At 37.1% G+C, this 27,349-nt stretch overlaps 1 protein-coding gene across 1 annotated transcript in view; it reads left to right on the top strand.

The window, feature by feature from the left end:
* ATP8B4 (ATPase phospholipid transporting 8B4 (putative)) overlaps positions 1-27,349 on the top strand; it is a 214,210-nt gene that overhangs the window by 10,689 nt on the left and 176,172 nt on the right. The window contains exons 2-3 of the mRNA XM_015242742.3: positions 1,537-1,605; positions 19,272-19,330. Of these exons, the coding sequence (XP_015098228.2) occupies positions 1,578-1,605; positions 19,272-19,330 (87 nt within the window). The 5' untranslated portion in view covers positions 1,537-1,577. The remainder of the gene's footprint in view (positions 1-1,536; positions 1,606-19,271; positions 19,331-27,349) is intronic.

Below are 27,349 nucleotides of genomic sequence, written 5' to 3' on the forward strand. Positions count from 1 at the left end.
CTTCTGCAACCACCTGTTCTCTGCATCTGTGAGTCTGTTTCTGTTTTGTTATATTTGTTCATTTGTTTTGTTTTTCAGATTCCACATGTAAGTGAAATCATGTAATCTCTGTCTTTTATTTTGCTTAGCATAATACCCTATAGGTTCATCCATATTGTGGAAAATGGCAAGATTTCAATCTTTTTTTATGGTTGAATAGCATTCCATTTTATATATACACCGTATCTTTTTTTATCCATTCATCTGTCAGTGGGCATTTACGTTGCTTCCATATCTTGACTGTTGTAATTAATGCCATGATGAACATAGGGGTGCAAATATCTTTTTGAAGTAGTGTGTTTGTTTTATTTGGAAAAATACCTGGAAGTGGAATTGCTGGATTGTATGGTATTTCTATTTTTACTTTTTTGAGGAAGCTCCATAATGTTTTCCATAGTAGTTGTGCCAATTTATACTCCCACCAAAGTCACAGGGGTTCCCTTTTCTCTTCATCCTCACCAACACTTGTTATTTGTTGTCTTGTTGATAACAGCCATTCTTACAGGTGTGAGGTGGTGTCTCATGGTAGTTTTGGCTTGCATTTTCCCTGCTAATTAGTGGTGGTGAGCGTCTTTTCATGTATGTGTTGGCCATCTGCATTCCTTCTTTGGAACAATGTCTGTTCAGGTTTTCTGACCATTTTTTAATCAGGTTTTTTTTTTATGTTGAATTGTACGAGTTCTTTGTATGTTTTGGATATTAACTCCTTATCAGATACAACATTTGCAAATATCTTCTATGCAGTAGGTGGCCTTTTCGTTTTGTTGATAGTTTCTTTCACTGTGCAAAAGCTTTTTAGTTTGATGTAACCCCATTTTTGCTTCTGTTTCCCTCACCTGAGGCGACAGATCCAAAGAAAAATTACCAGAAATGATGTCAAAGACTGTACTGCCTATTTTTCCTTCTAAGAATTTTATGATTTCAGGTCTTACATTTTATGGTTTCACATTTTGCATCCAAGTCTTTAACCCATTAGTCTGGCTTTTTTGTAATTACCTGGAAAAGACTGTACATGTGAGATTAGATTGAGAAAAATTTCTGAATTGCATTTTGTTTCTCTAGAGCTGGCCAATAATTTCATCTTTCATGTACATCCCACAATTTAGCAGTAGTTCCCAGCTGTGGCTGTGGAAAGGAATCACGGTGCTTGAATAAAAGGCAGGTACTGGAGTATCAGCCCTGAGATATTCTGATTCATAGAGTTTTGGATATATTAGAATATCTGGCTCTATTTTAATGCCAAATTGAGTGGCACACTTGTGCTTCCCTTAAGTTGTTCTGTATAGCTGGTATAATACAAATATTTTTGTATAGAATTATTCTTATCTGTTAGGTTTAAGTCTGATAAATGGAGTCTGTTAATCTTTATTATGTTAATAACTTCCTAGTCGTCTAATTTGACTAGGAAGAAAGTTTAAGGATGGAAATTTATGATTAATGAGCATATCTCATACTAATGTTGGATCCATTTCCTATTTTTTTTTTTATCTTATGTAGGCCAACTGTGGAGGCCTGGTGAAAAATAACCAGGTGCAATAATGTTCTGCAGTAAAAAGAAATCACTTGGTAAGTAAATGTGATTTTTAATATTTTAATTTTATGGAGGTATAATTTATAAACAAAAAACACACAGATCTTAAGTGTTCAGTTTGATGAGCTTTGACAGTTGTATGCACATGTGTAATTACCACCCCAAAGCAAGAGACAGAACATTTCTGTTACCCCAGAAAGTTCCCTTGTTCCCCTTTCTTTCACTTTGTATTTATTTATTTTTACTTTAAATATAGTTGATTTGCAATGTTGTGTTAGTTTCTGGTGTACAGCATAGTGATTCAGTTATATATATATATATATTCTTTCTCATTATAGGTTATTACAAGCTATTGAATATAGTCCCCTGTGCTATACAGTAGGACTTTGTTGTTTATTCTGTACATAGTAGTTTGCATCTGCTAATCCCAAACTCCTAATTTATCCCTCACCCCCTTTCCACTTTGGTAACCATAAGTTTTTTTCCTATGTCTATGAGTCTGCTTCTGTTTTGTAAATAAGTTCATTTGTGACATTTATTAGATTCCACATGTTAGTGATATATAACATTTGTCTTTCTCTGTTTGACTTACTTCACCTATGATAATCTCTAGGTCCATCTATGTTGCTGCAAATGGCATTATTTCATTCTTTTTACGGCCGAGTGATATTCCATTGTATATGTATATCACATCTTCTTTATCCAGTCATTTGTCTATGGACATTTAGATTGCTTCCATGTCATGGCCATTGTAAATAATTGTAAATAGTGCTGCTATGAACATTGGGGTACATATATCATTTCGAATTGGAGTTTTCTTTGGATATATGCCCAAGAGTGGGATTGCTGGATCATATGGTGACCCTATTTTTTAGTTTTTAAGGAATGTCCATACTATTTCTCATATCGACTGCACCAAATTACATTCCCACCAGTGGTGTAGGAGGGTTCCCTTTCCTCCACACCCTCTCCAGCATTTACCATTTGTGAACTTTTTAATGATGATCATTCTGACTGGTATGAGGTGATACCTCATTGTAGTTTTGATTTGTGTTTCTCTGATAATTAGTGATACTGAACATTTTTCCATGTGCCTATTGGCCATCTGTATGTCTTCATTGGGGAAATGTCTGTTTGTCTTCTGCCCATTTTTTGACTGGATTGTTTGATTTTTTTTTGTTGTTGTTATTAAATTGTCTGAGCTATTTGCATATTCTGAAAGTTAAGCCAGTCACATTGTTTGTAAATATTTTCTCCCAGTCTTTAGGGAGTCTTTTTGTTGACTTGTCTTTTTTGTTTTGTTTAGTTTCTTTTGCTGTGCAAATTCTTATAAGTTTAATTTGGTCCCATTTGTTTATTTTCGCTTCTATTTCTAGTGCCTTAGTAGAGTGATCTAGGAAAACAATGCTATGATTTATGTCAGAGAATGTTTTGCCTATGTTCTCTTCTAGGAGGTTTATAGTGTCCTGTCTCATATTTAAGTCTTTAAGCCATTTTAAGTTTATTTTTGTGTATGGTGTGAGGGAATATTCTAACTTCACTGATTTACACACAGATATCCAGCTTTCCAAACACCACATGCCAAAGAGACACCACTTTTTTCCATTGTATATTCTTGCCTCCTTTGCTGAAGATTGATTGTAGGTGTTTGGATTTATTTCTGGGTTCCCTATTCTGTTCCATTGATCCATATGTCTATTTTTGTGCTAGTAGCACACTGTGTTAATTACTGTAGCTTTGTAGTATTGTTTGAAGTCTGGAAGGGTTATACGTTCAGCTTTGTTCTTTTTCACTAGTGTTTTGGCAGTTCTGGGTCTTTTGTGATTTCACACAAACTTTTAGAATTATTAGTTGTAGTTCTGTGAAAAATGTCCTGGGTAATTTGATAGGGGTCACATTAAATCTGTAGATTGCTTTGGGTAGTATGGACATTTTAGCAATATTAATTCTTCTAATCCAAGAGCATGGGATATCTTTCCCTTTATTTAAATTATCTTTAATTTCATTTATCAGTGTTTTATAGTTCTCAGTGTATAAGTCTTTTACCTCCTTGGTCAGGTTTATTCCTAAGTATTTTATTTTTTGTTTTTTATGAATTTTAAAAGTGATTTTTTTTTAACTTTCCTTCTCTGATATTTCATTGTTAGTGTAAAGAAATTTAACAGATTTCTGTATGTTAAACTTGTATCCTGCTGACCTCATTTATAAGCTCTAGTAGTTTTTGTGTGAAGTCTTTAGGATTTTCTGTATATAGTATCATGCCATCTGCATATAGACAATTTTACCTCTTCCCTTTCAACTTGGATTCCTTTTATTTCTTTTTGTTACCTGATTGCTATGGCTAGGACTTCCAAAACTATGTTGAATAGAAGTGGTGAAATTGGGCATCCTTGTCTTGCTCCACATTTTAGTGGGGAAAGGCTTTCAGATTTTCACTTCTGAGTATTGTGCTGGCTGTAGATTTGTCATATATGGCTTTTATTATGTTGGATATGTTTCCTCTATACCCAGTTTGGTAAGAGTTTTATCATAAATAGATGTTGAATTTTATCAAATGCTTTTTCTGTATCTATTGAGATGATCATGTGGTTTTTGTTCTTCTGTTGATGTGGTGTACCTTGTACCTCTTTTTATTCGTTCTCTCTGCACTATACACAACCACCTTCTGATTTCTATCAGATTAGTTTTGCCTGTTTTGGAACTAATATAAGTGAAATTATATAGCATATAATCTCTTGTCTTGCTTCTTTTATTGAGCATAAGGTTTTCTGTCATATATCCATATGGCTGTATGTATCAGCAGTTCTTCATTTTTCTTCTAAAGCAGTATTCCATTGTATGAATACACTGACACTTAAAACTAACTTCATAGAGGGGAGGGTACAGCTCAAGTGGTAGAGTACATGCCTAACATGCACGAGATCCTGGGTTCAATCCCCAGGACCTCCATTACAACAAATAATAATAATTAAATAAATATAATTACCTCCTCCCTCCCAAAAATAAAAATGAAATAAATGTTAAAAAAAAACTAAGTTCATATGGTTAGAAATAATTGGGTTCATGATGGCAAGAAACACGTTACTTTTGGTTGAATAATTGGTCTAGCTGAACAGTAATAATAGTATTCCAGTTTTTTAAAAATATAGGATCCTGACCAGAGGGTTTTTATCTTCTCTTTTGTCTCATTGGTCAGTGACAGACTAGTATCTAGTTTTTCCTTAAGTAGAAGACTATTCAATATATTACTGCTGTTTTCTTTATTTTTGACCATGGGCATTTTAGGGACCAAAGGCTGGATTAGAGTATATCCAGTGCTGTGTCTCTCCTTCTAATAACACCTCTGACAGGTAGTTAACCTACTTTTATAGGCAATTATTTCATGGTGCAATACATTCCCTTGTTGGGCACTTACTCATTGCAACGTTCAGTCCCATAATGAGCTGAAATCTGTCTCAGTGTAGTTCTCACCCACAGGTTATGCCTTCTGGGGAAATACTTTCATATTCCCAGTGCCAATCTAAGAGTCTAGATTACTGTCATCACTTTTTCTTTTTCAGATAAAATGATTGATTTATGTCCAATCACTGGCATAATCTTAATAGTGTGAACATTAGATTAACCAGTTTTGACAGAGACAGGTTTCCAACAGAATCTATTTTGTAGAGTTTTGATAAGCTTGGATTCATTCTTTTAAAGTAATTTGTATGTATATGAGAATGTATATGTGTGTGTGTATATATATATTATATGTATATAAAATAAGCAATTTTTTAAATAAATGAAAATATGAACATAGAAGTCACTGTAATTGGACAATCCAGAGATAACCACTCAAGGCTGCTGTGTTGTACAATTTAAAGGGCTCTAATCAATGACATCTGTTAACACATTTGTGTATATTCATTCAAATATATATCCCCAAATGGAATTATGGTGTACATTATTTTGAAACTTGCTCTTAAAACATAATAATATAATCATAAATACCTCTTATGTCTTTAAACTTTTATAACATTATTCTTTTATATTTTCCTCTTTTTATTTTGAAAATGTTGAATTTTACAAAAAATTGAAAGAATTATAAACAACCCAATACCTTTTACCAAAATTCTACAGTTGTTATCATTTTGTCACAGTTGCTTCCTCTCTTCCCCCTACCCTCAACATACACTCCCCCCATACACCTTGGTTATTATTGAAACATTTCAAAGTAAGTTGTAGACATCAGGACTTTTACCCCTAACAACTTCAGCATGAATCTTAGAATAAGGACATTCTCCTAAATAACCACAGTACCATCACCACATCCAAGAAATGTAACATTAGTAAATAAGTAACATACATTCCTTTATTTCAGTTTCCCCATTTGTCCCCACAACATCTTATATCTCAGAGCTGCTCTTTTTTTCCTTTTTTTTTTTTTTGTGGGGTGAGTACAGTATCCAATCAGTATCACATGTTGTGTTTGGTTTTTAATCCCTTTTCTTATTATTTTTAGATTTAGAATAGTTTTTCATTACATTGAATTTTGAAAAAGTGCAGTCCAGCTTTCAAATCAATTTGGATTAAACATTTTAGGCCCGAATACTATGTAGATAATATTTATTTTTTAATGAACAATTAATAAATTAGTTACTTGTTACTGTTTTGATGAGGAATACAACTTGCTGATCTTCCTCATATAGAATTTCATTTTATAGATGGATAGTCATAGCTATTTTTAATGAGCTATAAATAGCTCACTTGTAAATGGCTGTGCAATGAGGCTAAATGTTTTGGCCACATGTCTGGGTCTGCATCTGCTGTGGTGCTGATTGGCAGAGAAAGCTGAGGCTAGCCTCTTCCTCTTTCTCTTGAACTTGTTATGATGCCCACGTGACTTGAGGGGTTGTCATGATTGGGAATGGTGCATCTTTAGGTTGTATCAGTTCCTATAGATCTGGTAATAGACTGGAGAGCTTTTTCAGCCTAAAATATTCATTTACTTAGTCAGTCAACAAACATTTTTGAGTGCCTACAACATGCTGGGTAGTGCCAACTTTTCTTGACTTCATGTAACTTTTTACAATTTAATAAAATACATATATCCTCACAAGTTAAGTTTACAGTAGAAATGATAGTGACAGTTTACTAAACATCACTACAAGTATATTTGACAGAGGAGCATAGTCTAGAGAACTTCTAATCAGCTTGGGGTTGGTGACAAGGGGAAAAATCATGCACAAGTGATGTTTTACCTCAATGAGATATTTAATATCTGCAACATTTAATAAAGGTGCACTTACATTTATATAAAATTTCATAACATCATTAGGAAGCTTGGGACCTTGATAATGTATGTGAAAATATAATAAGCCAACCATGAGTGTTGTTGGAAAATAAGAATTTTCTCCCACATATATACTTTATTATTTATTATCTCCATATTCATATAAATCTCATATTCTTCAAGATGAAAAATTCTAGCTAATTGACTCAAATATTGAAAACATGCTTAAAATCTAATTTCCGTTTTTTATTTGTAATTCACCCTTTCTGTATAAGCTTGAGTGGGAGGCCCAAGGACGAATCACTTTAAGGCCTAATGAGTGCTTTTCTGCAGAGCAATCAGGAAGAGTGTTATTCATGTGTAAAATATCTAATTTAGATTTCAAATAGTTTGGTAACATGGGAAGTGAAAGATGTGGATAATTAGAGGCTTTCTTTAAACTAGCTAAAGCTGCTCTTGATTCCAGAACGTGATGGTTATGGAGTCAGGGTGAGTTACTCCACAGGGTATGTTAGAATATTTATGGGGTGTGGGATGGAAGAATCAGACCAGGGTCACATTATGTCTTTCATGACCCTTCATCCCCCAAATATTAAATTATATTTTATAATTGTGTGGTATATAGACATATAAATCCAGGTTGGATTCATTATTATCCATTATTATAGTAATTTTCTTCTAATTTAAAAAAAATGAAAATTTAAACATTTTTGTGTTCTCTGAAAGTATTGTGGGCCTTAGGTGCTGCATCTACTGTGCCTACAAGTGAGACAGTGCTTTAGTTGAAGTTAGTATCCCTGTTTCTCTGGCTCTTTTGGGGGGGCGGCGGGGAGCATATATTGTTAAGCAGGTACTGGGTTCTTCCTGTGGCAGAGGGCTGGTGACACAAAAGATGAATAAGATGAATAAGACATTCCACTTACTTTTTTTTTCAAATGTATATTCTGGTTCTTTAGTGCAGTTATCCATCTTGTCATCTATTTTCATATACATGTTAATCACAGTTATTTTAAAGTGCATGTTTGATGGTTCCAATATCTAGATCATCTGTGAGTCTATTTCTATTTTCTGTTTCCTTCTCTGGTTTTCAGTAGTTTGATATTGTCCCCTACTATACTTGCTAATTTATTATTGAAATCTAGACATTACATATTAAAAAAAACTGTAGCGGATTTGGATGTTATCCTTCTTCCAGAGAATTTACCTTCTAGCAGGCAGTTAGATAAAGAGCAGATCATCTTAATTCAATCAGAGGCCAAGCTTCTTTGAGGCTGGGTTGCAGACTTTATGAGGAAAGCCTAGTCTGTTTCTGTTAGTTCTCACTCTTAGAACCCAGCTCTTTAGAAGTCAACTGAAAACCTAGGGCCACTTTTCCCTGCTAAGCTCTCAATTCTAATTACTGTCTTGTCTCACCTCTGGGCAGGATAGGAATTAGCAAATGCCTTGAGGGAAAGGTGTACAGAATATCGCATTTACCTCAATATATTTCTCTGCTCTGCTGTATCTTGGCCCTTGAAGTTCTGACTGATTTTGCTGGTTGGGGGTGCTTTTGAACGGTTTTGTATATTTCATCTGGCTGTTCTCAAATAGATGGGTTGGTCCTGACATGTACTCCATTACAGTGGGAAGCTGAAGTCTCAAACACATTTAAAATAATCTGTTTTATAAGTTTACCAGAAGGCTACATTAAATATCATTATTCTATAATTGTTAGATGAGTGTTTGAGAATATCAAGAAAATCTTTAAGGAATGAGCAAAATGAATAGTTGAGTTGAATAAGAAAATAATGGTTAATCAATATTAGTCTTTTCTCCTAGAATGGCTTTAAACTTTAGCTGTGACACATACACAAGTATAAATCTTGAGCTGCCTCATTATAGTGAATAAAATAATACTCAGAACAGTGTTCTGTGTCATATGTACTTATTGGACTTAGAACATATTTCCAAGTATATTGCTCTAATTCTCCATTTCTTTATTTATGATTCCCAAATGTATAATAGTCTAATAGTCATACTTTGGCTTCGTAAAAAAATTGTTTCATTGGAAAACTTCACCCCTAGAATTATAATCATTTATAATTAAAAAACGCTTTTATATCCCTTCCGTAGACCCACACCTTAGACCACTCCTTTAATTCAGTATTTGAGCCAGTATCTGGCATATGGTAAGCATTTAATGAATGGTAGCTGTCACTGTTATTTTCAGTAGTTTTAGTAAATGCTACTTGACTTATAATTCCTTGATGGACCTAGTTTTCAACTAATGTTGCTTTTACTATTTGTTCAAAAAGAAATGCTTAATTTAAAGGAAATTAACATTTTAAAAATTCTAGGCTTAACTTTAAAATTTGGATTTTCTCTTATGGTGGAATAAAATCTGAAAACTTACGAGGTAATTTCAAACATGATACTTTCTATAAAGAAAAATACTTTAAAAAAATAAACCAAATTCCATAGTTTACATTAGGGTTCACTCTTAATGTTGTACATTCTATGGGTTTTGACAAATGCGTAATGACATATAGCCACCACTATAGTATCATGTAGAATAATTTCATTGCCCTAAAAATCCTTTATGCTCCATCTATTCGTTCCTCCCTTCCTCCATCTCCCCAAGCCCCTGGAAACCACGATTAAAGAAAAATACTTTTAATAACTCAAATTCAAAGTCTACCTTCATACAATAAATAAACCAGTTAAAAATTTCATATTTCAATGATTTTGGCTGGAATGATCTTGTTTCACTGTGGTAGTGCTGGTGTCTTATAACCATTCAAACTTTGTCTGGTAATTCATTCTTTCACTTATTCATTTATCCATCCATCCAGTCAGCCAGCCAGCCATTTCACAGATATTTACTGAACCAAGCACCCAGACCTATTATGTGCCAGACACTGTTCCAAACAGAAGAAAACAGCTGTGGATGAACATATTTAAAAAAAAAACTTATATGAATCTTCCATTTCTGTTGGGGTGGAGGGGGGAAAAAGATAGTCAAATAAGTAAATTATCTTGTATATTGCAGGGGCTGCAGTTTTAAAAAGGGTAATCAGAGAAGGCTGAATTGAGAAAGACATAGTTGAGCAAAGATTTACAAGAAGTGGGAGGGGGGAGCCATGTACTTATCTGGAGGACAAGCATTCTAGGCAGAGGGAATAGCAAGTGCAAAGGCTTTGAGGTAGTAGTGTGCCTGGTGTGTTCCAGTAACAACAAAGAGGCCACTGGGACTGGAGTTGAATGTGAGAGGTCTCTTCTCCCTCTCTATGACCTCTGGACACAGGCATGTAGCAATTCACACCATCCCTGCATGGTACCACCTACCGTCTCCTGAGACCTCGAATCTCTTCCAAGCTCCTTTTACAAGGGAGGTAGTTTTGGTTTGAAGTATGACTCTACTGCATAGTCTTGCTAGGATTTTATTTTTCTTATTTGTAAAGTGGAGCTAATAATAGTGCGTGCCTACTAAGATTGCTTTGAGGGTTAATGAAATAATACATGTGCAACAGTTCATGTACTAACTTTTAACAAGTTTTCAATAAATGTTAACTGTTACTATTTTCATTATATTACGGTAAGTCTTAAATCTCCAGTTGTGAATCTGTACTTACAGAAAACTACATGGTGAGGGTTCATATGATTTTATTGATTTCACTTGTTATGTATGTAATTCATATATGCTGGAAGAAGAATGAATCTGTAACTTTTTTTTAATATTTCTTTGTGTAGCTATGGTAAGCCACAGGAGGAACAAAGCTCCTAATAAATCACATTTTCCAAATATCTGGACCTGATGAACAAATTGGCTCAGCTAAGAGGAAAACAAACCCAAGGCCCTTTAGTATTTATTTGACTCCCCTAACTCTGTTTCCAAGCTATTTTCTGAGGAGAAGAATTTTAAAAAATTGTGGGAAGATTTTTTTTCCCTCAATTCTCTTTAGTTTGCTGCTTAAATGTCAATAAATCCCAGCAGCTGCAGGTCACCACTGGGTTTCAGTAGGAAACTCCGACTTGGGACACATATTTTTCAGTTGTATTAGAATGTGCATTTGGAGTCAAATCAGGAAATCTTGGAAGCTGGTGGACTCTTTTCTTTATAGCTCTCCCTACTCATTGTTCTTTCCTCATGTCTTTAATGAATTGCTTTGGCTCCCAAGCACCCAGACCAGATTGTGAAAAATGAAAGAAAATTAAGAAAGGAAAAAGCTTAAATTGCTGTTTGGCTTGAGGGAATTTTTCTGAGATTTCTGACTCAACCCAAAAAACCAACAACTCCAAACCCCAAATGATGCTCCATGTTTGGAAACATTCTTCTGCTTCTGGATTGGGACCAGGCTTGCTAAGGAAATATTAATCCATACCATAACAGTTTTATACAAAGATGCCTAAATTCTCCATGGTGCTTCATCATCTCATGATTTTGGGGAGCTAAAGCCAATTGCCTGAAGGCTGCCTCCTAAACCACATTTGGTGAAGGACGAAATTTTCTGGAGTTAATTGAAGAATTAATTGTGGACTCATGGTTGCTGTGATCACTCACAGGCTCAATGAAAGTCTCCTAAATCTTGTCCTTACTCTTGGTCTTGTTAACAGAGTTGCTGCTTTCACTAACTAGTCTTAAACACTAAGATATTATGCATTGTTTAGAGACAAACTAATCAAAAAAGATGTACCTGACCTGTCTTCTGTCTTCTGGAAGTGGAAGCTGGATAATATAATGTATTACATTATGAGGGAGAAGAGCACAATTTAGGAGCTGGGTGTTGTTTTCAAGGACCTTAGACTAGAATCAATGGGCATTTGCCAATTTCTACTGAAAATATTCAGAAAATTATTAAGGACCTCTTCAGAAATAATAATAGTGACTTTAAGGTTGACTGTGCAAGTTGGATGATTTCCTTAGTTCACTTCTTATTTGCCACCTTTTTCATTAAAAAAGTATTTTCAAGCATTTTTCTGTTTACAAAGTGCTTTCCATACATTTTCTCACTTAATGATGGAAACACAAAGTGTCATTATTTTACTGAGGAGGCAGAGGTAAGGAGAGGTCATGAGTTAAAATGTGCTTGCACAGATGGTTTAGTGGAAGGAGATCTCAGGCCTCTTGCTTCATGATCCTGCCTCTTTTCTTGTATGAGGGCTCCTTCATCAAACTCATTTTTATGGGGCTAAAAGTCTTGCTGACATGGGACAGCTTTTTTTAAAAATTGAAATATAGTCGGTTTATAATGTGTTAACTTCTGGTGTGCAAAATAGTGGTTCAGTTGTACTTATATATTCCTTTTCATATTCTTTTTTCATTATAGGCTATTACAAGGCATTGAATATAGGTCCCTGTGCTATGCAGTAGAACCTTGCTGTTTATCTATTTTATATATAGCAGTTGGAACCTGCAAATCCTTGATTCCCAACTTATCCCCCCTGCCGTTTCCCCCCTGGTAACCATAAGTTTGTGTTCTATGTCTGTGAGTCTTGGTTGCAGTTAAAAATTCCCAGCGGAGTAGTGTTATGTCCCTCCCATCTTTTCAACTTGTGTCTTAGTGATCTGATAACCCTTTTGGATATTTTAAAATGCATCTTCTCCTTCCAAAAGGAAAGACAAGCACCTGCACATGTAAGTGGATATGGTTTCATTGTCTGAAACCGAGAGTGGCTCAAACAAACTGTCAGCCCTATCAGGTAATGCTTTCAGGGAGGGAGGCGGTCAGTTCCAGGTCATACCCTGAAACTCAGCTTATTCTTTCTGGTAAATGTTCCCTAACATTTAACTGATTTGTAAATATACACTTCATAAAATAAATGAGGCCCTCATTTAGTTATCTTGGATTATGTAACAGGAAGCACATGGCTCAAAGATAAACATTCCATAAATGATTCATTGATATTTTATTTGATTGAGGCAGACATCAAATTATTTTGGCCTTTTGAGGAATGGTTTAGGAATGTTTGGGAAGTTTTGGGGAGAGAAGGCTATTTGCATCACCCTATATGGAGTCGGTCTTTGAAAGCTTAATTACCCATTTTTCTGTATTCTCGAGCAGATTGAAAACAATGATAATTCTGCCCCTGCTGATGGCTATTCTCTTGGCTCACTGAAATGGTGAAGGGTGGCTTCCTATCCAAGCACGTGTTCATTAAGCATCTCCACTGGCACAGAAGAAAGGCTGCTTTTCTGTCTAATGGATCTGTACGCAGCCAGCAGCATAGCACAGCAGCTCTCCATGAATTTTCTAGGAAGTTCAGTCTCAAGCTTATAGTCATTTAGCACAAGTGCAGCTGAGAGAAACAATAATTAGGATGATTGCTCGAAGGACATATAGTTCATTTATTCTTTTAAATATCCTAAAACGTATTTGTGAACTTAACTCTGCTCAGCAAAGACTGAGTACAGAGGCTTTCTCATTGGGCCCTCAGAAATGGGATGATCAGTGCGAGGGTTGTTAAAAAACACAGCTCTAAAAAACTCATGTTCTTTATAGCAAACAATGACTACTTAATGAAGACTTCTTAGAGAAATTATTGTTGGAGTCCAAATGAATACATAATTGTGCTTTTCCTAAGAAAATTGTTAATTTTTACCTTACAACTATGAAATAGCACTAGACAGGCCTTCCCTTTTTCTGTAAAATTGATGGTCCACTGGAACAGGTGTGTGGGTCGTCACGTCAGGCATTTTAATTTTCATTGTGGATTCTTGTTGATCACCATCCTTCTGTATTTTCTTCCACTTTTAAAATTTAAGTCATTTTGCTGTTGTACATTCTTGAGTAGTTATTTTGTAGTAGTTATTTACACACGGTTCTGTGTGTAAACACTCCGGCATGTTTGATGATGTTTTTATAGCCCCTTTGCACTTGACTGATTATTTGGCTGGGTATAGAATTCTAGGTTCAAAACCATTGTTCCTTAAAATTGGAACGTATCACTCCAGTGTTTTCTATCATACTTCTTGCTGATGAGATATTTCATGTTGGTCTAATTCTTGTGTCCCTGGGACTAAACATTTTTCCACCCTCTGGAAGTTTTAAAATACTTTCTCTTTGTTTTTAGAACTCCAAGTTTTATAAAGGTCTGTGGGTCCGTTTTCATTCATTCTGACTGGCACTTGACAGCCCTTTCACTTTGAAGAGTTATGGCTTTCTCTGGTGCAGGAAGATTTTCTTCTGTTCATTTGATTATTTCCTCCCATACATTGCTTATGCTCCTTTCTCCTAAGCATTCCATTCACATTTCCTCATTTTTGTCATTTTCGTATGTATTTTAAGAAATGTATTCAACCTTACTTTTCATTCTGTCTTTCCTACTGCATAGTGTGTCCAGTAAATATTTTTAATTTCCAGGAGATTTTTCTTGTTTTCTGTTTTCTTTGTTCCTATCAGCTTGTTCTTATTTCATGGATGCCATGTCTTCTTGAATATCTTCAAGGTACTAATTTGAATAAAAAAGAAAAACAACCCTTTTTCCCCGACCAGTTTTCAGCCTTCTCTTTGGATCCTTCTCTTTTATGCTCTAGTTTTCCCTCAGATGTCTGGTGACTTATGGTGGCTGGTTTATATTTACAAATGAAGGACTAGATGGATTAGTGCAGTTTCAAAGGTCTTTTTCCCTGTAAGACCTCTCCTTTAAATAGGAGGGCCAGTTATGTAGCCAGCTCACAGAGAGGTTTTTCTGTGTGTCTTAGTCCATCCTGGTTGCTATAACAGAATACAAAGATTGGGTGGCTTGTAAACAACATAAATTTATTTCTCACAGCTCTGGAGGCTGGGAAGTCCAAGATCAAGGCATTAGCAGATTTGGGCCTGGTGAGGGCCTGCTTCCTGATTCATAAACAGTGAGCTTTCTACCGTGTCATCACATCACATGATGACAGGGGAGATCTGAGGGGCCTCTTTTGTATGGGCACTAATCCCATTCAGTGGGGCTCCACCCTCATGACCTAATTACCTTCCAAAGGCTTTCAAATATCATCACACTGGGGATTAATCCTCAACATATGAATTTGGGAGGAGCACAGACATTCAGTCCAAAGCACCGTGGGTTAGTCAGGCCATCTGGCAAACCCCACAGTTGACTCAGGAAGGCAGGCTTTACCAGGGCCTGAGTCTGCTGTGGAGGTTCAGAGCTGCTTCTCTCCTAGGCAAGGAACACCCACTCTTGGTTTCTTCCCTAGGCATGCTGCCTACTCTCTTCACTTCATTATTTTGGTAATGCTCCAAAACTAAGGTGATCAGGTAATTTATACTCCATACCGGGACACTTTTGAAAGTAAAAGTCCACCGTACTTTGCCCAGGCAGCAGTTGTAACTGGAACTGTCACCTTATCTACAACGCAGTCTCAATCTTTTTATCTACTGACTGAATTTGGAACCTCTCTGGGGCTCCATTGGGAAAACCACTCTTCTAAATCTTTTGGCTAAATTTTGTCTTTTTTTTTTTTTTGGTCAACTTGATCCCATCTGATTTCTGTTTTATTTTCTAGACTTTTTTTTTTTAAATTTGTGAGCCTCTGCTAGCCCCTATTCTTGTTTTCCAACACAGTTATGTTTATATTAAAAAAATAGTTTCTATCACTTCAGTGGGACCTGAGAGGGAAGGGAGGAAGAAGGACATGCTGTCTTGAACTGGAAGCTCATTTATTCCACTGTGACCATACGCCGACTTACTATATTTTATATATCCTCATGTGTCACTTTACTCCTTTTGGGAACCAGACACATTTAGTGATACCAGTTATGCAGGAATGAGCTTACCCTGGTAAATCGTAAATCCCTTGGCGTGCACTTTCCTTTCATTCGTCCCACATCTGGAGGGATGCCTATGAAATATCAGGCATTAAGTCATTTGAACCTCTGAGCAATTTTCAGTGGGCGTTGTTTATGGGGGATTTGTTTTCAGTTTCCTCTACTTGCTGGATGTGACTTACTGCCAAGAGGAGTTTATATCCCCTCACACACTTGTTATAGTACATGGAAGAATGTCAATTCTTGCAAAGACAGTTCAGGCCTAGATAGTTAGGTTAAAGGCAGAAAACTGTAGGGACTTAGAACCAAGCCAGAATTTTGTAGAGCTTAGTGAAAGGATTGGAAATCTGCCAGAATTTATCCATGAAGACTCAGTCCAGAAAGACATTACTTACTAGAGGTACAGAAGCAGAGATGAAGACTTAATGAGAAGAATTTAGAAGCCAAAAGAGGGGAGGACTTCCTGGCTCTAACAAGGTCTCATGGGACAAGAGCAATGTGGACACCCAGAAAAAGATCCAGACTTTCCCAGCACAGAGATTAATTACTCCTTTGACCTCTTAAGAAAGGGCTATTCTCAGTCCTTGATGAGGGTGTTTACATGGAGACACTTACTGTACACAGTTCAAGACTCTGGTGTTTGGAGTGAATAAAATTCATTACAAAACTATAGAAGTCTATAGTTGGATGTGCTTCATATAAATGTGAAATTTGAAACTAATCATCATTTGAATGTATATGATCTAAACTAAAGTCAATTAATGTACAAATTAATATATCTGATTTTTGATTTACATCTCAAGTTGATCTGTAAATTACATGCAGGATGCCAGTGGGCCGGGTTAACTTTTGCCATGCAGAAAAGAGCCCCCCATCCCCACCTTCCCAATAATATCCATTGTTTTCCTGTCAGCAGTTTTACTATGCCTGGGTTAAGGTAGGGATGAATAAACAAATCATCTAGCTTTTTAAAGCTTTTAAATCTCTTTGCCCTCCAGAATTCCATTTTAGATTTTGATATTTTTGGTCTTTTTTGGGGAATCAGCAAGAAAGAGAGGATGGTGCTTTTATAGCCAGAGTTTGAAATCTTTCTTTCAGGGGTTGGTTGGTTGAGAGGCTGCTTCCTGGAGGGTTCTCAATTTCAGAGTTCTACATGGGGAACTGACTTCATTAGATGGTAAAGAAGGAAGCTATTGGGGGGGTATCAAACATAAACACTCTGTAAATGGTGGTAGGATTTTTGGCTACCAGGCATAGTCAGAGACATGGTGTCATTGGTCAGGAGCTGTCCTCAGAGGCGAACGTCATACATGGAAGTTGAGCCACAGGTGCTAAAGAGACATTTAGATACCTCTTGGACTTTCACGGAAAAATAGTCAGGTCTTATAATTCATGGTGCCTGGTGTATAGGGGGAGCAGGTGGTAAGACATGTTCCTATCTTCCTTCCTTCCCCTCATCTCCTCATCTTCATCTCCCTTTTACCTCCAGCTTCCCTTCTTTTTGCTTTCCTCTTGCTCTTCCTTTCCTCATCCCTAATATGTGCTTCCAAGTTACTTTTCGCCTTCCAGTCCCCATTAACTCTGTGGTTTTCTGTATCTTCTCAAAGTCAGACTCTTACCTCATGCCTACACTTTTTACAACCTGTTACTTGCCCAGGTGGAGAACTGTGGGGCTAAGGGACTCCCAGGTGTCATGTCAGTTACCATGAGAGGCCAACATTGATGTCTGGCAGCTGCTTGGCTAATCCTCCTTCCATAGCTTTCATTATTCTGCCATTACCCTTTTGTTGTCTCTGGATTCAGTGAACAGGGAACAAGAACTTGATGCAGAAACATGCTCTGCTGGTGTTTCTGGGGCACTGTCTTTTCCTGTCCTTTACAAATTGTAATTTCTGCCCTATCATAATCTTTGGGTTTGCTGTCCTTTCATTTGTTCATTTGTACTGGTGTCTCTGCAGTTGCTTTCAGGCAATGTAGAGGTGTCCTCTGGCAGTAGCCACAAAAATGTGGGTACTAGGGTAGGGTATAAGCTCCTTTTGGGAAGATACCACTGAGCTAGAATGAAGCAGAGGGAGACTGCAAAGCCTGCCTCCATTCCCTGAGAGCCCCTCCGTAGGCCCCCATAAATGTACTAAGCCTCAGGCCAATGCAGACAGGCCTCTTTCTCAGAAAGACTGGAATGTGTTTCAGTCTGTTGTATGTGTGGCCCCCTGGGGGTGGTAGTCTTCCAAGAACAATCTCCTGTTGTTACTGCCCCATGGAATCCAGGAACACAAGTCCATGGCCTCCAGAGCCAGGTGATCAAGGGGCATTCCCTGGGTGGCAGCAGTAAAAACCAGGTCATCAGATGTAAAAACTGAGGTACCAAATATGTGTAGAAGCCCCACTTGGGGAAGTCCTGGCACTCTGGAGTGTGGTGAGGGGGGTGCAAAGATGGCACCCTCTGAAAAAAGAAAAAGGAAAAAGAAACAAAAAAGACAGGAAAAAGACAATAAGAAAAAAAAGACAAGAACTAAAAAGAGGAAAAAGAATAAAGGGGGAAAAATGGCAGCCACCTGCATTAGTAAGGCAGAGGTGGGCAGGGAGAGGGTACCCACCAGCACCGTCCCTAGAGAGTATCCCAGCTGGTCCTTGACCCTCAGACCATCACTGTAAAATTAGCAGATCAGTCTTTTCCTGGTGCTTTATGAAGGGCTGCTCCTGTGCTGGGCCCTGCGGCGGGTGAGTCTGCGTGGGAGCCCTTCAAGAGCCGTTCTTCTGTTCCACACACGCCCTGTGGGTCTTCAAAGCCAGATGCATTGGAGGCGGTCTCTCAGGTGCCCATGTTAAAAGTTGGGGTGTCAGATGTGAGATATGTACCCTTTGCTCCTCAGGTTGAAGCTCTGGGTTTTGAGTTCCCTCCCGCTTTGTCTGGGGGTGGAGTTTATAGTGAGATGGTGTCTCAGCCTTTCCTGTCTGCTTTGATATGCTTTCCCTCTTTGTCCAATGTGAAGGGGTCACTCAGCCAGTTTGTAATTTTTTTTTTTTGGAGGAAATTGTTTCAGATATAACTGTGGATTCGATGTGTTCCAGGGAGGAGGTGAGTTCAGTTGCTATCTTGAACCAGAATTCTGCATTTGCTTTCAGAAGAGAGTTTGTTTTTTGGTCACTTTCACCTAAAGGCAGATCTCAGTCCCCTGACGATGTGCAGTTCCTCTCAATGTGCATGTGTTGTTTAGAAATATCACCTTTGGCTCCATGACCGTAAAGTTAGTGACCTCGGTGGCCACTTCAGTATAGTTTTGTTTGGCTGTGTTATAACTTGTGACTTTGTAGCAAAAAAAAAAAAAAAAATCCTTCCCAGGATGGCATGTGACTTTTAGCAGCTCCTTCTCCTTTGGGAAGTACTGGATGTTAAGAGAAAGGGTGTTGTGGAGTTGAAAGGATATACAAATGGGAGACACATAATGTTTTGCTTTATGACTGGCATCAGGAAGACAATGAGAAACAATTCAGCTTTCCATTTTGGGACTTTCCAGTACACATTCCAGTATTTAGGCTGGGGGAAAAAACCAATGCCCTTCAAATTTCAAAGGAAAGAATTCTTGGAACCTTGATGACAATCAAAGTAACCTATGTGTTGTTCGTTTAATGAGTTATATGTTTCTTTCAAAATTTAGTGTCATACCTGATTTCTCTTTCTCTTTAGAAGTGGAACGAATAGTGAAAGCCAACGACCGTGAATATAACGAAAAGTTCCAGTATGCAGTGAGTAAAACACACATAGCACACTCTTGTTGGGGTAGGTCCGACCTTAAGGACAGTGTGAGAGTCGTGCCTCTTATAACTTTATGATTTCAGTAGAAACTTTGTTGGCCCATTTTAATAGCAAGATGCCATATGGTTGCATAAATACAGATTTTAGTAATGTTTATATACATTTCTGTTATGCATTAAGAGTGGTTGGTATTCATATTGGTATAGGAAGAAGATGAAGTATCTTCTTTGTCAAGAATCAGTGCTTATTTCATTTTGGTGCCCATTTGAGCAAATGAATAATGTAAGACTAATATGAAAATAGGCCTCCATAGTAGTACTTGGTGATGGAAGTGGTGTTAGTAGCTGATGGGTGATGAATGACATTTGAAGATCTTCTCTAATTAACTCAGGTTCGATGTGGAAAAGTATATGTAAGAGAAAATTCCCAGAACTGAATGATTATATTTACCAAGTGAGCAGTGAGAATGATGAGTTAAAGTGTGTGAGGATTAGTTAAAATGTGTGAGCTTTAAGCTTGTACTGAACTACCTTTTTTTAAAATGAGTTTTATTTACATAAGAAAGATTTATTGAGAGTCTACTAAGTGGCTCTAAGTCTACTGTTTTAGAAATGTGGGATGCATTGGTGAACAACTTCGTCAATTATATCATGGGCTCTCATAAAAATATTCCTCATCTTCCCTTGACTCAACCTGAGTTGCTCCATGGAGTCTTTTATAAGTTCTAAGAAAGACAAATGGTAAATTGATTCTGTACGTGACATGTGGCATACAAGAGCTGCTGTGATTTGAGTGTACCAGCACGTTAATGAAAGTCTCAATTCAAAGAAGAGTTTGACAGCCGTTAAGGCATAGAGAGAGATGTGATAAGATGTGAATGTCATGGGGCAAACTGTGGTAGTATCCATCCAGGAACTAGCCAGAGGAGAGATAATTTTGGCCAATGGATTATTCTTAATAATTTGACCAATGGATTGTATTTTAGTATTGGTAGTTCTTTTCCACATGTGGGAATGGATGCATGCATTGGACTATGGTAACTTGATACTATTAAACATTCAACAGAGGTAGCTGACAACTCCTGTTTTCTCATGCTGTGCTATCATGTAAACTTGTGATTATAATTTTGATGTTCAATGTCAGTTTCCCTACAGGGAGTCAGCATACTGTCTCTATGACAGATTTCTCATGTAAACTAATATATAGGCACTCTGATTTTATTCGTCAATCTTGTAAGCTTGGTTAAAGTAAGTTTGCCCTTGAGAGATGGAATCCCTCTCAGGAGGCTGAAGAACATGTTTTGTAGCCTGGGGCTGGGAGGTGGCGGGAAGGGGGAGTCTATAATCCCCTATGGTGATTAATGCCACTCTGTGCAGCCTCCTGACATTTAGTCATTTAGTCCTTCTGCTTCTCACCACACTTGGCCCCATGCCAAGAATGGATTTCTAGCCATTCTAAAGCCAGTCCTTTAAGTAGAGGGTGACCTTGAAAGTCTTGACCATGAAACCCTTAATCAGAAAAGTAGACATGTGTGTATTTCAAGACCTTGGAGGGGAAAAACAGTAATAAGTGATCTACTTTGGAGTAATTATGCATTTAAGTACTTGGCTGTATTTACTTGTTTCCCAGTGTACAAGTATTTTCATTCTGTGAGTAGTAACCATATAAGGAAAGCTATATTCTATTTGCTTTTTGTAAGATGATACAGTCTATTATATTTATTCTTATTTTTACTTAATTTATGGACTATTTCAAATTTAGAGAAAAGTATAGCAAATAATATGACACCCATATGCCCAACACCCAGATTGAATAGATGTTAGCAATTTGCCATGATTCCTTCAGATCTTTCTTTTAAAATGATATGGAGACAGTTTTCTTTCAAGCTTGCATGATACTGAACAAAAGCACACAGATGTGTGGCTGGTGCTATGTTTTCTGTTGGGCTTTCTTACAACGACAAGGCAGTAGAACAATATTCTGCAGCTGCAGCATATGACACAAGGCAGCTCAGTCTCTGAGTTAAAAAATACTCAGGAAAAAACAAAACCCATTGAGAGCTGGCAAAACCAAGAATGACAAGAGCTGAGAGAGGGAAGCTGCAGAGCAGAGAGGGGCAGCAGTGCCCCAGGTCTAATGACCCCTACTTTGGCTCAGAGGGGATGAGCTAGGCCCTCCTAGAATGAGCAAGGATCCCCACTAGACTCGACTGGTGGTGTGCTGATTTGGGATCTTGCAACAGATGTCTGGCCATATAGTGGGCTGTGGGACCCTTCTCAGCCTGTGTGTTCAGCTACAGAACTGGGGATAATAAAAGTACTTAGATAGTTATTGTAAGGATTGAAGTAGAGTAACACACAGTGACCCTATGAGCCAGCCTATGTAGATGGGATTTGAATCTATATCTAAGTTTTAAGGATTTTTAAGCACTTCCTGTATGGACTATCCTTTTAAGAAAGGCAGAACCCAGGGGGTCTTTTGCTCAGTCTTGCCATCTTTAAAGGCTATTGCCCCAAATGGAAATGGATTTGAAGAAATCCCAACAGATCTTAGGAAGAATGCCCGTAATAATGGAAGAAGTAATATTCCTACCCAAAGATTGAAAAGGAGGTGGGAATAAACCAAAAAATTATTATAAGAAAGGTGAAAGGAGAAATGGTGAAGCTTCTTCACATGTAGTGGAAAGAGCATTTTGGGATAAGATAGATCATAGTCTGAATCCTCTCTTATTTGCTAACTTATGATCTCGATTTGTTTATTTCTCTGAGCATCAGTTAATCTCATCTGTGAAACGGGGAATTTTCCTCATAGGATTATCTACCAAAAGATTAAATGAAATAACTTACATAAATATCTGATAATAGTAGGACTAGCTAATATATATTAGATGCTCACTATGCACCAGGCCCTATGCTAAACCTTTTATATGCAATTTTTCCCCTCAACCCTAGATGGCTGTGGACAAGGATGCACAATAAATTTTAGATTCCCTAGAAAGTACTGATTAAAGTAAGATATTGGTGAAAATAATGTTAGGAAGATACTGAGAAATTGGCTAAAGTTGTAAACAAACTTTTTGCAGCAGATATCACAGCAAAAAATGAGCAAATCTGTGCTACTGAAGGTGTGGAAGTTGCTGATACATTATGCACATGATGCAACAGCAGAGAAACAAATACGCCTAAAAAAAAAAATAGACCAGCAGTATAAATGATTGTGGAAGTAGAGACCACCCCACCGCTGCCCCTGCCAAATGAGCCGTATAGAAATGATAATAGTTTGATGAGGTACTTGTTGATTAGCTACTCTGTACAAAATATCTGAAGAGTTCAGGAAATTTTCTGATGTTGGCAGACTTATGGTTAACAGTGGTGATAATAACAAAAAAGTTAGTGATGGTAATAATAGCTTACACATATCTAGTGCTTACCATGTGAAACACAGGGTTCTACACACTCTACTGCATTAAACTCATTTCATCTCACAACTCCATGAAGAGAGCACTTTAGTTATCTCACTTTTATGTATGAGCCCAGAGAGCACTGATGCACAGAGATCTCACTTAAGTGACTTGCTCAAGGTCACACAGTTAGATAATAACTCCCATTCTTTTTTTTTTTTTCTTGTGCTTTTAAATTTTATTTTTTTTTTAAATTTTAATACTTTATTTTTTAGAGCAATTTCAGGTTCACAGTAGAAATGAGCAGAAAATATGGAGAATAACTCCTATTCTTAACAGCTTTGAGTCCAGCTGGGTTCCAGGTGCTTTGTACATATTGCTAATCTTCTACAAAACCTAGAGAGATGACCTGGGGATCCCTTTAGTACCTTGTCTGAAGTCACACAGCTAGTAGGTAGAATTCTGATTTAGATTGGCCAGATTCAAAGTCTGTTTTTTCCCCATGATACCATGCTGCTCTTTTGACTAATCTTGAAAAACAAACAGCATAACAACAACAAAAAACCCAAAACACAGTCCTGATTCTACTCTCCTTCCCTGACATACCTGCTGGTAAAGTTTTTCTATGCTAAAGACAAAGGCAGATAAAGGAGGTATAAAATTTTACAAATGTGAGGCTAAGAATGACCTTAAATCTTACCCTTAGCATTTGTAGATAAGAACTTGGGAGAAAAATTTACACAAAACTCAGATAAATGGTCTAATTCCCACAGGCATTAAGCCTGGCTAAGCAAACATTTCTCTTTGAAGACTGAAGGAGGATATTTCAATACCTAGAGAACTCTAATTTGTCAACAAACCCTTAAGCTTCAAAGCACTTTATGGGATATAGCACAGGCTTAAAAAATGGTCAAAAGTGCTTTTAAGAGATAAAGGGTTTAGAACAGAAACAAAAGACAAGGTTAATGATTCTAAGTGAAATTAATTGGCAAATGAGACATGATATTGTGAAAACTGGAAGGTGGAAAACAGAAAACTACGAGTGGGATTTCAGACTGCCAAGATGTGTGTAACAGTGGGTTGGAGGAGGGAGAGAGCCAAGTGCTAGAGTTATTACTCTCATTAGAAAAAGAGTTCAAAGTCTTCTTGGTTAATAACAGGAATGAATAATAGCAGTAATGAGAACAGTTGTTGTATTAAAATGTATTAGTTTTAAAAATGTTAGAAATATGTGAGAACCAGCCAAATGGCCAGACTATTTATCTCTGTTAAAAGGAGTTTGAAGAGAACGGTAGAAGTAGCGAAAACAGTTGGAGTTGTATTAAGATGTGTTGATGTCAAAAAAAAGTCAGAAAAAGTGTTAGATTAATTATAGGTATTTTCTGACTTTACTTAAAAATAAAGGTTGTTGGAAAACATTGGTTCCCACTGGTTCCTACTCTTTTTCTTTCTCACATTATACAGACATACTATCTCCTACTTCAACTGTCTTGAACTCTAACAGAATTTGAAAAGGGAGATGAACTTATTTGAGTGCTGAAAATGTTATCCTGCCTCAAACTCAGAAAGCTCAGTAAAGATGAACATTTAATAACTTTTATCTGAATTATTGATCCTGTTCAGGAAGTGCATAGGCTTGTATAAGTGAGTGAAAATTTAACCAAGTAGTTTTGCATGCTTATAAAGAAAGGCTTCCATCCAAAAATTGCAATTCCAACACCTTAATTTATTCCTAGAATCTTGAAATGTCTTGTTGATATTCTGGTTATTGGATAGAAGCTTTTGTTGCTCTTAGGAATTTTGTAATTGGTAGAACAATGACCATTTGGATTTTCCAAAGAGTGTTCATTCAGTGCGACAGTACAGTTCATTCTCAGCAGTCAGGGCTATAGTGACGTCACCAAGACGTCCTTCGATGTGAACTCCTTCCATTTCCCACCCACCCATTTAAATGGGGTTTTGGATGTTTCTACAATCACTTCTCTTTTCTCTGAACTCAGAATAAGTAGTTGAGAGTGGAGTGAAAAGTTATGGCCCACCATCATTCTGGGTGTGTGAGCCTGGACAGTCACTGGACCTCGTTAGACCTATATTGTAATGATGTGTCTGTGTTTCTCTGAGGCCAGTCTGGAATAGCAGTAAAACTGTCTATTCCTGTGTGTGGGTGAAACAATGATTCATTGTCCCTTCTTACAGAAATAAAAATGATTTTCAAAATTCACTGTTCACAATATGCCTTCTCCATGCCTAGCAACATGTGTATTTGTTGACTTACTTTCCAAAGAGATTTTGAGGTAATGTGCAAAAAGAATGTGAAACTCAAAGGAGTAAAAGTACATGAGGAAATTGGAATGGGCAGGGTATTTTTAGGTGGGCCCCAAACTGCATGCTAGAAGGCCCTGTTTCCTGGGTGGCAGTTATTTAAAAAGGGGGTACAAATTCTGCTTTCCACTTTCAAGGAGTGTATATAATATACTCAAGAAGGGAAGACCAGCACAGAAGAACAAATTTGATAATAGATGATAATGAAAAGGTAATGCTAAATTCTAACTTTGTGATGTGGCCTGTGTTAGGGAGATGAAGGCTCAGTGTGAGTCAGAGTGTTTGAGGAAGTGTTGCCTGAGGAAATGGGAAATGATTCTAGCCTTGTTTATTGATACCACCACCACCAGAAAGGAAAGACAGGATTAGAAGTCCCACCTATTTGAGGGTGGAGGTGTGTCATGGGCAATTAGGGTCCACATAGGTGAGACCAGAGTGCTTAAAAAAAATTGAATATGAGGTAATAGGCTCTTAGGAGCTGAGTAGTCACAGAGTGGAAATAGGATTTTGTTAGCCCCCCAGATTAAATAGATGTGATGTCCAAATGGAAATGCCCAGGTTAATATGGAATGTAGCTTGGGTGGGGTTAGAATTGTTGATCAGGGTTATTAGTTGGAAGGAGGTACCTAAAGCTGGGAGGAAAAATAGCACTTGTTAAGGAGTGATGGCTGAAAGGAGTGGGGATGGAAATTCCCCCACAGTTAGAGAAGGAGAGGGAGGGAGTCCAAGAAGGAGCAGAAGAAAAGAGAAGAGGTTGGATGAAGGCTGGAGGTAGGGGGGGTGTGTGTGTGTGTGTGATGGTAGCAGGGGGAGTCCCTCAGGAAATAGGGGTTGTGTAACCGTATCTGATGCTAGGTGCTCATGAGCTTATGAACTAAGGTAAACCATCTTTAAATCAGAAGGAAGCAGGACAAGCTCAGTGGGAGTGTATACTTAGCAGGCGTGAGGTCCTGGGTTCAATCCCCAGTACCTCCAGTAAATAAATAAGCCTAATTACCTCCTCCCCCCCAAAAATGTTAATAAGTAAATAAACAAGATAGTTAAAAAAGTGATTTAAAAAATCAGAAGGAAGCAACTGGAGGACCTGAAGAAAGCTGTTTTATTTTATTTTTTTAAGTTAGGATTTGGAAGTCAGAGGGCAGTAAAAAAAGACATGCAAAAAATAGATAAACAAGATTACACTGTATATAGCACAGGGAAATATACACAAAATGTTATGATAACTCACAGAGAAAAAAATGTGACAATGAGTGTGTATATGTCCATGAATGACTGAAAAATTGTGCTGAACACTGGAATTTGACACAACATTGTAAAATGATTATAAATCAATAAAAAATGTTAAAAAAAAAAGACATGCAAAAAAAAGGGAGTGGGGTCTAGCCCACTTAATAATTTGCAATAAAAAGAGGTAAACAGTATAAAAGCTTTCAGGCTTACTGAAATGAAGGATCTTTGAATCAGTCTTCTCAAATTTTGGCTATCCAAGTATATAAAGTCCACGGAAAGGTAAGACTCTAAAACATTTTTTTTTGGGAGACTTTTGTGGTATCAACATATTGGGACACATCACAGCCCTGCTTTAATCCCTGGCCTGATGGAAAATCTAGGTTTCTCTTTCGTTTCTTCATGAGCAGCATAATTGCACTGCCAGCATGCTGTAGATTCTCAACAAGAGGGCTGATAACCAAAGCAATTTATGCACCAGCTGAAAAGTACAGATGATGACAAGAACTGTGACAGGTTGGAGTTAGTTGTGGAAGGTGCCAGTAACTTGCATTTGCTATAGGTGTCTGGTTGTTGGTTGTTGCGTTTTTGTATTGGGATGTTACCATAGTAATAGTGGCTTTTTAGCAAACATTGGAAGTGCCCTCTGTTTTGTGCGCTGTTAATATCTGTGTAAATTATTCTACGTTCTACATGACAGAGGTCTTTATTTTTCCTTTATAAATAATTTACTTTAGCAGAAAAGATAATTTTTGAATGTTTCTCAAATTTATTTTTATTCTGGATTGAAGAGTTTAAAAGTATAAATATTTTATCTTTTTGACATCTGATTTATTTAAATGGCTAAACATTTGTCTTGATTTTTTTTGTTTCTTCAATTTGGTTGATCTGTTTTAATCTTTTGTTTTAGCCTCTGAATTCCTATTTCTCAATGTTCTAAAATGGCACATTAAGGTAATTAAACAATCCAGTTACGCTCTAACTCTGAAGTCTTTATTTACCTGTTCTGGGCTTGAGATAATTTCAGCATCCTCATAAACCCGTTCCATTCCATCTGCTT

This window comes from Vicugna pacos, chromosome 6, assembly GCF_048564905.1.
Source record: "Vicugna pacos chromosome 6, VicPac4, whole genome shotgun sequence".
Lineage (NCBI taxonomy): Eukaryota > Metazoa > Chordata > Mammalia > Artiodactyla > Camelidae > Vicugna > Vicugna pacos.